The following is a 13,458-nucleotide window of genomic DNA, read 5'->3' as shown; positions in this document are numbered from 1 at the left end:
CAGACCCTCACCTTCCAACAGTCACATCATTCCATGGACCCAATTCAGGCTCCTGTTACGTGAAGACTTTCGAGCAGCCAGGCCAGCTTCTTTATACAGATACATTCCTCTTACAGTATCTCTGCTGAGACTTCTGAGATATCATTACACAGCTCACTTCATTGGTTTGCAATAAATATTGCATTAAATATTGGTTTATTGCAAGCAGGGACCAAAATTGTCGTCCACAATTATTAAAATAAGCATTTAAAACTGATTTTTCAAACAACATGATGTAGGAAACCTGACAGATCTTTCCAGTAACTGTGCCTCTAGGCCCCAGTCTCCTACAGTCAGTTTTTATGCCCAGTTTGCAAAAAGACTTCCTTTTGGTTTTCACAGCTGGTTTGTGTGCTTGGTATGAAACAAACAGGAGTGAGAGTATTTGGCCTGCAGTCCCAGGCAGTGCTATTGGGAATAATACTGTTTTTTTTTCACTGTAAGCTTTAGCAGGAAGCCCAGGAAGCCCACGCTGCCCAACTGTTTCCAACCCAGGTTGGAAACCACTCGAGAAGACCTGTATCGCATTACCAACAAAACTCCCACAGAACTCCTGAGGGCACTTTATTATCTGAGCACACCACTTGCCTTCCCGGTGCACTGCAGTGCTCTCCCACCCGCCCTTGCAGGCAGCCCGCTGTCCTTGCCGGCGAGGGCCGCTCGGAGCAGCGGGAGGCCCAGAAGCCGGGCTGGGACCTCACTCCACACGCAGCTCGAAGCTCAGCCGCCCCGGGCCGCCCGCCGACGCCTCGCACGCGGCGCCGCAGCCGAGAGCACAGTAGGGGCGGGCCCACCAGCGCTTCCCGCCCAGGGGCGGGGGGATAAGGAGAAGGCGGCTCATGGTTCTCCTGGACGGTGCTGAGCTGCTATCGCTACCTGGCGCCCCTTGCTTGCTTGCTGCCAGCTACCTCCTTCCCTCCTCGTCCGGGATGGTTTCTTCCGTGCGGGCAGGCGACGCTGCTTTACCACCCCCGCCCCGCGTCGGCCCAGCCGCACCGCCGACCGGGGGACGCGCAGGAGCCAGACGTACGAGCGGGCAGAGGGAATCCCCCGCCCCACCCACCATGCTCAGCTCTCGCGAGAATTCCCCGCTCTCTCCTCTGCCCGCCGTGTGGCCGTGCCGTGTTCTCGCGAGCGCAGCGCGGTTCCCACGCCCGGGCTGTTGTGTCTGAGGGGAGAACCCGGGCGCTGAGTGGGCGGGGCGCGCCACCTCCCGCCCCCCCGCCCCGCGCGTGTCTCACGGGCTCGCGCACGCGCGCTCCAGGTGCGGGGAGGGGGGCGCTCTCGCGAGAGTAGGAGTTTTAGCGAGAGTTTGTGGAAGATGGCGCCTGTTGTGACAGGGTAAGTGTGGGGGGTTCGCGGCGCCGCGCCGGGAGCGCTCGGCTTCGGGGGCCGTCGGGCTGCCGACTGCCCGGCTCCCGTCCCTCGGCTTCCCCGTCGCCGCCCTGGGGGAGTCAGAGAGTGTCTCCGGACGGCCCGCGGGCAGGCCCTGAAGCGCAAACCCCGGGGGGCTGGCATCCCCCCGGGTGGGCGCACGGCAGGAGGCCCCCCTGGGCCGGGGCAGCGGCTGCCGGCGGTCGGGCTGACCGGCGGGGTCCCGGCGCGGGGTGCCCGCGGGACGGGCGCTTTCCCTTCGCTTCCCTTCTGCCCGGCGCTGCCGGAGCGGTCGGGACCCCGCGCTGGGTCGGTGCTCGTCCCCGCCGGCCCGGGGCAGTACCTGTCGGAGGGCTCGCTCCCCGCGGGGGGAGGTACCGCGACTGGTACGGCCGTTACCCCTTCTCGGCCGGCCCAGCCCGCCCCGTCGCTGTAGGGGATCCCCGGGTTCCCTCGGCCCCGGCCGGGAGCGCTCGGACAAAGACTCTCGTGGCTGCGAGAAGTTGAGCGCTGGGCTCCGTCTCTGTCCTAGCGCCTGCCGGAGCCGTTGCAGGTCCCCGGCTCTGGCCTCGTTGGGTGCTGCTGCGGAGCGCTCCCGGCCCGCCGGAGCTGGCAGGCTGTGGGGAAGGACTCCTTTCTCCCAAGGCAGGGCGCTGAGCTCCCCGTTCTCCATACCGTATACCGTTGCCCATTCTTTGGGCTTTGCGGAGCTTTCTTAGTTGCCTTCTTGCTCGTTTTGTGTGGTGTTGCAGTGAAGGGCAGTAGCCTTCCCACCCCACTAAGCCACAGTGGATCATAATGAATGATGCCATCTCTTCCAACCGCACTGGGTAATACTTAATCATGGCTAGCCTGCTGTGGTGTGTCACTGTAACAAGTGACACCCTCGTAGCCACCTCCAGCTGGTGAATAATAATAGCCCCACTGCTGACATACAGCACGGAGTCTCACCTGCAGCATTAAGCTGAATATTGCCACCTTTACCACATCTGGACTTCTGCTTGCTTTAAGCGCCGTGCCCTTAATTTCGGACTATGCCTAACACTTGCGACCTCCCTCTGTGTGTTGAGGGAAGGGACAGTCCAGCGAAGAGCAGGCCATGTCCGTGCTCCTCCTGCTTGTTGCAAATGAAATCCTGAATGGGAAAGCACTGCTGCGTCTTTCTGAAACGTGGACCTTATTTTATGATTTCACAGTGTGTCCCTGACCTTCTGTCTTCCCTGTGGGGATTACATTGTCTGCAGCATTGGCTATGTGGTTAGAGAGAGCAACAGCCTGCTTGGGGGTGGGGTGGAGCTGGTGGTTGGTGCTTTTGTTCTTGTGAAGAAGGTAGCATTATGGTATTTTGATATTTTGTTTGGCTTCAGCAGTGTTTCCAATTCCTCATTCTTGTTTGTTGAAAACTAAATCGTAGCTCTTGCTTGATTTCTCCTGATAAAGGCATCTTGTGGCTCGTACACGTTTTCCCAATTAAGTGTTCTATGGGGAAGCTGGTCTTATTTGTTATGGTTCCTGGAGTGTGCTATATTAGAGGTTAGAGTTGAAAGAATGAAATAAACGCTTTTAAAGTTTGCTATGAGGAGTAGTCTGTGCTCTAGTTAGCAATTAAGTTTTTCCACATTTATATTAGTTTACTCATCCTAATATTTGGGCTCCGTTTCCTTTTGTTTGTTGATTATTACACGTTTGTCAGACATGTTCTCGTGTTCATGATGTTACATTCTTGGATACACATTAAAATGTTGAGAATAATAAACTACTTCTTTAAAAATATCAAATAATTTGAATGGTAGGAAGGAATTACCAGTGTTTTAACAGGAGTGCAGACAGTGGTGTGTGGTTTTGGATTTTAATCCCAAAGTTATCATTTGAAATCTGTAAGTTAAGTGATTCGCTGAACAAGTCTTCTCATCTTCTTATCGTTAAATATTTCTAGCTCTGATAAAAAGAAGCACGTGAAGACTGACGATTATTATAGCTAGATTGCATTAAGGAGCATGCAGGTTTTTATGTATGAACAGTTTTTGGCTTACAACTTCAGTACCAAGATGTTTGTTTATATTTGCATTGAAATTTGAGGATTCTCCAGTAACAAATCTTATTTCCAAATGATCTGTGAAGATGTTTTCTTTCTAGACCGTTCTGTAAAAGCTGTTACTGAATAGGAAAAAGAAGTGCTTGAAATTAAGAAGTTGTAACTGAAGAATGTAGAACCCAAATGCTGCATCGTAATTTAATGAGCGGCTTGCCGTTCTTACGGGTGCCCGAACTTGAGATAAAGCATATGGCTTTTCTGTAGCTAGTGTAGGCTGAGTGTAAAAACACAGCTCTTCCTGTGAAAACTGAATGCCTGAGCCTGAATTGTGGTTTCTGTAGCGCTGGATGGAACAGTAAGGATTTACTATAGTGATTTTTTTGGTGGGAATCGGTACATTACGGCTTTATTATTTGCAGTGTGTTGCATACTTGTGGCATGAGGAACGTTTTGATCAAAACTACTTGTATGTACAATATGACTGAACCTAAATTGCCCTGTATCGGAGCTTGATGGAATAAGGTACACAGAAGTGTGAATCGTGAAGAGAACTGAAATCATATTTGTATTATAATTTCAAATGAAGTGGGTAATTTGTGTCTGCAATGTGAGGGTTGGAGTTTTGTCAGGTATTTTTGATTGTACTTGTGAATAGTTTAGGGAAACTCATCATTTAAAGACAGTAAAATTAACAAAAATGTTATTTAACCAGAGATGTGCATTTTGAGTTCAAAACACTTTGTTTTAAGTAGCGGTACTGCTTTGTATTACTTTGAAAATCGCTGTGCTGCAGAAGCACAACAGAATTTCTGCCCTTAAGGATTTGTTTTTCAGTCACTTTAAAATGGTTTAAAGTGTGGAGTTGTCTTTTTTTTGTCTCTCTCTTGAGTCTGGGATAAGGCCATCTATAAAATAGTAGGCAATAACGCAAGAAGTCATTGCCTAAAACCTTTGCAAAGATTTCTGTAGCAGCAGATAAGTAAAAACATTTAGAAAGGGTAGGTAAAAGGGGCAAATGCTAGACATAACTTCGCGTACTTGATTAGCAGTAAAAACCTTTATAATAGCAGTAAGCAAGGTAGTACTTGGATTATTTCTCAAACAGCTTTTGGAGAAGCCCTGAAAAAGCCGATAACAACAGAACAAGCTTATCACTATGGTGTTTACCAGAGGCTCCATGAAGTAGGGAGGTGTTTTAGTACCACTTTTCAGAGTAGCAGACCAAGTTGTGTGCCTGATTTAGTCATTGCAAAGTTGTGTGGTTAAGAGGTGTTTCCTGACCCAGCTTCAGGGGAAGGGAAGATGATTCAGATTGGTGATGACACAGAAGAGACTTTGGCACCAGTGGGGTGAATTTTAGTGCAGTGGTAGTGGTCTGGGCATGCCAGGCATCTAGTTGCTTCGTTTTTAATGGGAACAGTGGAGAAATTTGCAGGAAGCTTTTGGAAGAAAGTCATGCTGCTTTGTGGATGTTTATGCGCAGCCCTCCCAGCCATGAGAGAAACAGAATAGAAGTTCAGAGATGCAAATGTCTCTGGCAACTCATTAAACCTGCACGTTTGACATTGTGATGAGAAATTTTAGGGTGAAATTGACCAGTAAGAGGCTGGGAGCAGAGAGTGGGGCAGATGCTGCTGAAGAACTGGGAGGGAACGCTTACATGATCTGATGTTTGCAAAAACTGTCCAGAGAGGAACGTTCACAATGAACGGAATAGGGTCAGTTCTGGATTTTGAAGGATGGAGAAAGATTCTTCAGTAGTTCAGATGTGAGCTGCTGTGGTCACAGGATAAAATCCAAGCTATTAAAATTGTGACATGGTAGACATGGCCAGGATCCCCAAAGCTGGCTATTTTTATCTCCTACAGAGAACTTTGATTTGAGAGCTGATGCTTAGTTAAGCGTCCTGAAAGATAATGACTTGCAGTGGTAGAAAGGAGACCGAAGCAGTGATGGATAGTAAACACCTGTGTTTTGTCTACGCTGAGACCAGGCTGATAGCAAGGCGTCTGTATGAAAAAATGGAGATGTAAGCTGAGGTGTTAACTTGGTGAAACACAGCAGATCTGAAGTTGAAGGTATGTTTCTGACTTGGTTGCAGGAACATAATAGTTTCATGTGAATGCTGGTACTAGATTGAGTGAAGGGGAATGGAAAGGAATGCAAGACAAACCTATTAAATGATTAGTAAAATAGTAGAGGTGAATGAGGATGTTTCTGCAGAAAGGTGCACAGAAAAGACGATGAGAATGGTAAGGGGTGAATCAGGAGAAATGATGGCAGGGAAATCAGGGATAACGTTTCTGGAAAAGAAGCACTGCTGATAGTCGTGGCTGACTGGCAGGTCTAGGAGGATATGAATTGCACATTGGTTCTGATCCTCATCACAGTGTTTGGCTGCAAGAGTTCTCACTGAGAATGGTGTCGGTGGAGATCAAGGGCTGGAAATTGGGTTAGACAGACTACAGAAGGACATCTCAGGGATAGGATCTTCAGGCTACAGTTTTTACTGTCACCGGAGGTTTAAATGTAGTACTTATTAAGATTTGAGTAATAGCCTGACTGCGGCTATTATACTATGCCTGCACACACGATGAGTGTTAGAGGTTGTTGGCAAAAACTAGTTTACAATCAAATGGGTAGATGGCTTTGTGTGACTAACATTTAAATCGTTATCGAGGAGCATATCAGAGTCTTAATTCTGGGTACTGGGAAATGTTTGTGAGCAGCGTGTTTTCAAAAGTGTCTTTTGAGGCTCAGTTTCAATAGTAGTAAATTTATGAAGTTAAGCTCTTAATTTGGATTTTATTTGCTTTCTTTGTTTACTCATTGTTTGAAGTTGCTTTTTGTCGTTTCTTAACTATGGTTGAGGCAGAGCTCAAAGAAACTTCAAAAGTAATTTTTCATAGTTTGATTTCTGTAAAAATAAGCTGGGAAATGTGCTTGGTTTGTTTTTGTTTGTTTTTATCTTCTATGTAAAAGGCAGTATCCATTACCAGTATCTCTTTGTGGCAAGAAAGCTGTGGTTCTGTGCCATGAATTACATAAATGAGCCATGGGTTTGTGCGTGGGGGGGGGGGGGGGGGGGGATACTCTTCCTTCCTTCAGAGTTGCTAAATTGCAGTAGCAATTCATTCTAACTTTTTATCATTATTATGAGCTGAAGTAATTTCTACGTTTGAAAAGAATACATAAAGAAGCTACAGTAGCCCTCAGCAGCAGTGACTTAGGCTTCCTGAAGGACCTGCAAGCACCTTCAGGGGTAAAGGCCTGCAAAACCAGTTGGTAACTCATTGTTAGTAGAGGGTGCAGTTAAGGTGCATTACATAGCTACTCTGTATTACATTTGTTCTGTTTTCGTATAAAATTGAGCAGTGAAATTGTAATTTTAGATCTAAAAAATACATATTTAGCACAAACAAGTGTTGTGTCTTAAGCAATACATGTGAGCGTCTATTGAGAATCAAGAATATAGTTTATTCCATGTATTAGCTTCACATTTGGAGAAATCACGTCAGCAGGATTTAAGTTTGTGGACACACATTCTATATTTGCAGTACTCATCACTTGAAATGCTTTGGATGTTAATTGCAAGCACATTGTTAACTAATCTGTATTGCACTCAATATGCTGAATCACTGCCTTCCGAGTGCATTCAGCAGAGAAGATGTGCTTCCAAGTGCATTTAGTTTTTAATTTATTATTGCTCTATTTAACTTTTTTAAGCTTACTATTATAGATGTTAAATTGTATTACTGAACTTCACTTTTTTATGTAACGTGCTTCTTATCTAGTGTTGCACATTTTTCATATTTGTCTTGAGCATAATTGCAGAAATTAATGATTAAGATTGTGTGAGATGAGGGAATAGTATGGTCTTCACTGAACCACAGAATGGCCCAGTGCAGGGCAGGCCAGAAACAGACAGGGCCAGAAACCTCCCCATTTAATGCCAGACCAGGCTGCCCAGGGCTCCATCCAACCTGGCCTTGAACACCTCCAGGGATGGGGCATCCACAACCTCTCTGGGCAGCCTGTTGCAGTACCTCACCACTCTCATAGTAAAGAACTTCCCCCTGACATCCAACCTAAATCTTCCCTCCTTCAACTTAAAACCATTTCCCCTTGTCCTGCTGTTATCTACCCTTTCAAAGAGTTGACTCCCCTCCTGTTTATAGGCTCCCTTTAGGTACCGAAGGGCTGCAATGAGGTCACCCCACAGCCTTCTGTTCTCCAGGCTGAACTTATGGTCATTCCTTTCCAGAGTAAAAAACTCAGAAAGAGAAGCAGCTGATAAATTGAAGTGAAAATTATTAGTAGTTATTTCCATGTCATGATGTTCTTATTGAGTTGTGGAAAAGTAAGGTCTAAATTCAGAGTTTGACATTATCTTATTTCCTGGGGTTCTGCTTAGGTTGTGGTGTGCTTTACTTGTAAGTTACCTGTGTGTATTTTGTGGTTGCTGCTATTTTTTGAAATGTTAAGTGCTCTTTCCAGCCTGAAGAAACTCTTTCATTGCTTATTTCTTTGTGACATCACAGACCGCTTCTCAGAGGCAGCGTACAGAACTCCATTTAAAATAACCTTCTTTGCTGAAAAAATACTTCATTCACTTCAGCTGGAGTGATTAACCGGACAGTCATATACACGTTCATGCTCTTATGCTTGTCAGTGTGTAAACGGTGTATTTGCAGTGATAAACCCTTTCACCAAGAAAAGAAAGAACGCAGGATTTCACCGTGTACAGTGTAATCTCATGATTTAGGCTGTTCATTAGAAAAATGTGAAGATGAAGGTGTTCGTACAGAAGTAAATCTCTTCTCCTTTCTGTTATAATGGTACAACTTGTATGAAGTGACATTTAACCAATGTGCTCCAAAGCCACAGCTTTTGTGGTAAAAGGCAACAAGTGGCATTGGCAAGTGGTTGTTTCTGACTGCTCAGTGTGTGAGATTACACCTGTTACTTCATTTAACTTTTCTAGTGAGATTCAAGAGTTGTATTGCAGTGGGTCGTAGTCAGCGTTAATCTAATTATTTATAGTTATGTGAGTAGCTACACAAATATTTTTAATTTTTCCATTGTGAGTACAGAGAAGTGTAGACATTTTCCTGTATGTGCCAGAAAACGATCTTTCTACTGGTATTTGCGATAAGATTGCTTAGTCTGTAGAACACTTAATCTGCACTTTTTTTTTCTCACTTATACTGGTGGCATACTTCCAATGTGTGGTGCTTTGGGAGATTACCAGGAAACCCGGTATCAGAAGGAAACTTGATCAGGCAGCCATGAAATTCAGAATTTTCGAGGCCTGAGAGAAGGAATCGAATGGTGCAAAATGCTGGTCCCTAATTGTGCTGTTACTACGGTCTGGCAAAAGAGTAAAAAATACACTCTAGGCAATATCCTGCTTTCCTTTTCCTGGCAGCTCTTATTTTAACTCAGTAATTTAATTTTGGCTAGGAACAGTGGATCTTGCAGGCAGAGCTTCTTTTGCAAGGCATAGATTAGGAATGGCCAGTGTAGAAAATAAGGTTAAACGTGTTTGGTTGGCAGAGCAATTAGTGGAAATAAGCTTTTGTCAGATTTTGATACAGTAAGAGGAGCCTCTATTAATTGTTTACTGCTTTCACCAGTGTTGTAGCATAAAGGGGCCTTCGGACTGAAGGTCTGGACGAGCAGAGAGGGGCTGGCACTCGCTCAGAGCTTATCCCATAGCGGAGGCTGGCAGAATAGAATAAATAATAATTAAACTTGGTTGTTTTGTTGTTGTTGTTCTCGCCTTCTGCGTGAAAGTCCTTCATGTCCCGAACATGAGAAAACAAGTTCAAAAAAAACAGTGACTTGCCAAGGTCAGATGCAGAGTCCGTGGAGAGGTGGAAGTAGAACTGCTGTCTCCAGCCTGGCTCTTGTTGCTCTGTGTGGTTGGAGGCTGAGCTTTGGTCAGTGCTTGTGGGGTTTCACCAGGCGGCGGTGTACCTTCCGTCCCTGCTGCAGTTGTGTTACAGGGTGAGAGATGGGCGGATGGTGTCAAGCGTCCTGAGGCGTTTAGTTTGCATGATGAAAAAAACACGGTGAAGAAGTGTGACTGTATTTGTAATGAACGTGTTTTGGTGAAGGATGTTAGTATAAGCAGTAGGAAGGTGCTACTCTTTCGTAACTGAGACATAATGGATGATTGGGGCACGACTGGTGGATAAACGGGGCCTGGAAAAAGATAAAGTGGTGTGTGCAACAGTGTGCTGGACCTGTGTCTTTATACTACAAAAGAAATAATTCTATATAAGTATTTATTTTTAAATTCAGGATACTTTACTACTTTCCGATTCAACCAGCCAACAGTGGCTTCAGTAGTGAGAAGTCAGAAAAGGAAAAGTTTTATTGAAGGACTGGTATTCTTCTGCGTGTGTGTGTTTCTTTTCACGCTCTCTTAGTTTTGTAGTAGATACACAGTGACGACTTGTAAAATCCTTCATAGTGTAATATCTTCCAGAAGTGTGGGGGGATATAGCAAAAACTATTTTGGATGTGTCTTTTCTGTCCAAGTATTTTTCTGGCCGAACTTTTTTCTTCTGCTGTTCAACACTTCTATGCTAGCACTGAGTCCTGGAGTGTTGTTTTTACTGACTTTTTTTTCCCTTTCTGCATTCCTAATTTTTATTTAATATTGTGTGATTGACGTTATTTTTGTTTTGTTTACGTGTGCGTTACAAATCTCTCAGTAATGAACTTTGCTGAGTAGTTCATAAAAAGAAGTATTAAGACCAGGCTTGCTCTCTGAAGGAGGCTTGTGGCACACAGTGCATTGTGACAGTCTGTTTCAGTCTGCACAGGTGATACCAGGTGAATGATATAATGATATAAAATTCAGGTATTTCAGAGATCTTTGCATAAGTGCTGAGCTTAAAGTGTTGCTATCACTTCTAGCATTGTTTGGCTACCGAGTATGGGGGTGAATGTGGCTCTTCATTTGTCTGTATAATAGGTAAATATGTTGTATAGATAAAGGAGATAATGAGTTCTCCAGATCCGAAGTATATTTTGACTGTTATGGACATAGAAATAGGAATCTGCAAGCATAAAACCTTATTAAAATATCTGTTTTAATAATACAGATGTTGGCCAAGTTAGTGTTCGATTTTGATAATACAACAGATGGCTTGCAGTGCTTACACATAGGTGGTAGCACTGGAAGTACTGAGAGCTGCGTTAAAACCAACGTCAGAACGTTTCGTGTTTTTATTTGCAGTGGGCAGAATACCTGTGTTTCACAATAGTTAACAGACAAAACAAAAGGGCAGTTATGAAACAGTGTTTAAAGAAAGGTTTATTGAGGAGTTCTGCTCGTAATTGACTTGCTGAAGTGATAAGTCATACTTCAAATGATAGCAAAGGAAGAACAGTCCAGCTTCTTATAGCCATTTCCAAGGCTGCTAGGAAGCTTAAGGCAACTCTTTTTTTTCTGTTTGTTTTGATTCCTTGAGCTGTAAAATCACTTTTCTTTCTAACAAGCTGCAGCATCTGCATGGAGCTTTTGAGACAGCAGTAGATGAAAGCTGATCTTGGAAGATAACTGAACACTCACACTGACTTCACTGAATCTAGGCTGAATTTCTGTATGGAAATAAGACGCATAAGACAATTCTGGACATATCCAGTAAATTATGCAGATATTTTTTAGACAGATTCATTTTTATACTGCTCACTTAGTGTACAATCAGAAAAACTGATTGTTTCTCAACTGCTTTATCTTATTGCTGTATGGCACTTGAAGTTATCGGTAGACTACTCAACACTCGTCAGTTTGCATAGTCATGAAGGTTGTATTGCATCAGTTCAAATCTAGAAGTTCATCTTTTTCAGTTAGAGCAGTTCTTAAAAAAAAAAAAAGCAACAGGCCAACATTTGCCAGAAGTTATTAGGCAGTGATTAGTATTACATCTGCAGAGATGAGAGGCTTCTTTGCTGACCAGAAGTTGTCCTGCGTACTTCAAATGCATAGCATTGAAATTGTGAATATTGTTGTTTAAGGTACTTTTTAAACATAGATTTTACTGATTACATTTTTGCTACTGTGTCTGTTACCTTCAGTATTTTCCTATGTAATGTCCAGACTTCAGGTGTTTTCATTCAGAAGTGATCAGTCTTGTTTTTTTCTTTAGGTGACAGACACTATTCTATACTATGCTACTTCGTTAAGCACTGGAATGGGTTCCCTCGGGAGGTGGTTGAGTCACCATCCCTGGATGTGTTTAAAAACCATTTGGATGTGGTGCTCAGGGACATGATTTAGCAGAGGGTTGTTAGAGTTAGCATAGTATGGTTAGGTCGTGGTTGGACTCAGTCTTTAAAGTCTTTTCCAACCTGAGCTATTCTGTGATCCTAGCAGTGTCCAAATTATTTTCCTTATACTCTATCCTTTTGTTTAAAATTAGTCGAAGGACGTTTACAGCCACTGCTTGACATTCCTTTCCTCTAACTCCAATTCAGACCCAATCTGCTTTTTGTTATGTATATACAGTGTATTGAAATGATGTGTTATTTCTTGTTTTTAGTTATTTCCTGACTTTTGTGACCAGGCGTCAATTAATTTTGCTTTTACATCCATCTTTTTTTTTTTTTAATGGATTAGTACATATATATTATACTTTCTCTCCTTTTTTTTTTTTATTCTATGAAGTTTGTTTCTGGGCATTCTGTATTCAGCTGCGTTTGTTCACAGCAGAACTTCCAGAGAACTTCCCAACCGTACTGTTTCTTACTCTGAATCCATCAAGTTCATCTGTCGTGTCAGTTGTTGCTATTGCTGTGAGGCTCATGGTGTGTTTATAGCATCACCACCGCTATCTGCAGAACGAGGAAGTCACTGTTATGACTCAGCCAATACAATAAGCATCAGTTGCATGTTTCATTAGGTCCAAACCCTGTTCCTTTCTTTTTGGAACTTAGAGCTTGGCCTGATTTGGTGTCTTTGATCCTGAGAGAGTGTTTCTCACTGCTGTGCTGTTGTCTCGCAGCTGAAGGCCTCATTGCTGTAACTTAGAGAACTTGTGAGGATTGGGGAGAAAATAGATTCAAGAACCCCAAGTATCTGTTGTAGCAAAACATGTATGCAGAGAGGTGTGGAGAATTAAGTTATATGGAGAAAGCCAAAAAAAAGATAATAAAGTTTAACGATGTAAAGGGAGGAACGTTGGGAGGGGTAGAAACAGTAGAGGATCACTTTATTTTGGAGGAGTTCTGTTATTTCTTTTCTCTATCCTTCTCTCTTTAGTCTTGTTGCAGTCCTGTTCATGATTTTAGATGTGTTTGGGAAGCTATTGCTATTCTGTTATCCTTTTACTACTCCAAGAGAGATGGATAAAATAGAACTTCAAATGGACTGAGAGTTACTGCTGCAATCTGTTGCTAATGCCTTTGTAGGGAATGCATTGAAAGTAGGGAAGAAAGGGAACACTTTGTTCTTACTGAGGCGATGCATTTCAGAAGCAACAGAACTGGGAGAAAGGATTGTTTTTGAAATGCTGAAAGTAAACAAAGTAAAGCTGAGAGCAGTTCTTGAGAGCTAACTTCTGTAACTAAGCAATGTCCAAAATGTTTGTGCGAATGTGTGAATCAACTTCAGATAGTTTGTTGTACAGCTTTGTTTTACAGCTTGAATGGGTATTTACTCTACAGAAAGTTTCTCCTAACATAGAATGGGTTAAAAGGGGTAACTATCAGTAAAATTGTAGCTTTTCTTTTTTGCCTGAATCAGTGGTTGAATACAAGCAGTAGTTGTGCCTTTCCTAACACCTTCTTGGAACCTTACGGAAACAGTATTCGTGCGGGGGTGATTTGATATGGGTTAAAAACTTGAAGTTCAACTGTAGGATTTCTCTTCAGTGTCTGTCTTTCTCATCAGAGAAGGAATCCTTACTGGTTTGTAGATTTTGTGATGCACTTGCCATGAACTTGCCTGCTGTTGTTGCATCACTCATTCTGAAGGCTAACATCCAGGTGTTGCTCAA

The 13,458-nt window shown here is 43.5% G+C and overlaps 1 protein-coding gene across 9 annotated transcripts in view; it reads left to right on the top strand.

Annotated features, from left to right (window-relative positions):
• RBPJ (recombination signal binding protein for immunoglobulin kappa J region) overlaps positions 1-13,458 on the top strand; it is a 143,775-nt gene that overhangs the window by 83,969 nt on the left and 46,348 nt on the right. Inside the window, exon 1 of one of the 9 annotated variants that reach the window (XM_046940621.1) lies at positions 760-1,065. The exons of 4 other annotated variants lie outside the window; for them this stretch is intronic. Coding sequence is in view for 3 of the 5 variants with exons in the window: in XM_046940615.1 (XP_046796571.1) it covers positions 2,212-2,243 (32 nt within the window). In the remaining 2 variants the exon portion in view is untranslated. Of the gene's footprint in view, positions 1-759; positions 1,066-1,347; positions 2,244-3,563; positions 3,804-4,726; positions 5,527-13,458 lie in introns of those variants that run through there. 4 more of the 9 variants (XM_015285708.4, XM_046940615.1, XM_046940617.1 and 1 more) reach the window with 4 other exon arrangements.

Source organism: Gallus gallus, chromosome 4 (genome assembly GCF_016699485.2).
Source record: "Gallus gallus isolate bGalGal1 chromosome 4, bGalGal1.mat.broiler.GRCg7b, whole genome shotgun sequence".
NCBI classification, from domain to species: Eukaryota; Metazoa; Chordata; class Aves; order Galliformes; family Phasianidae; genus Gallus; species Gallus gallus.
The sequence above is the reverse complement of the archived record's forward strand: the minus strand, read 5'-3'. Positions and strand labels throughout refer to the sequence as shown.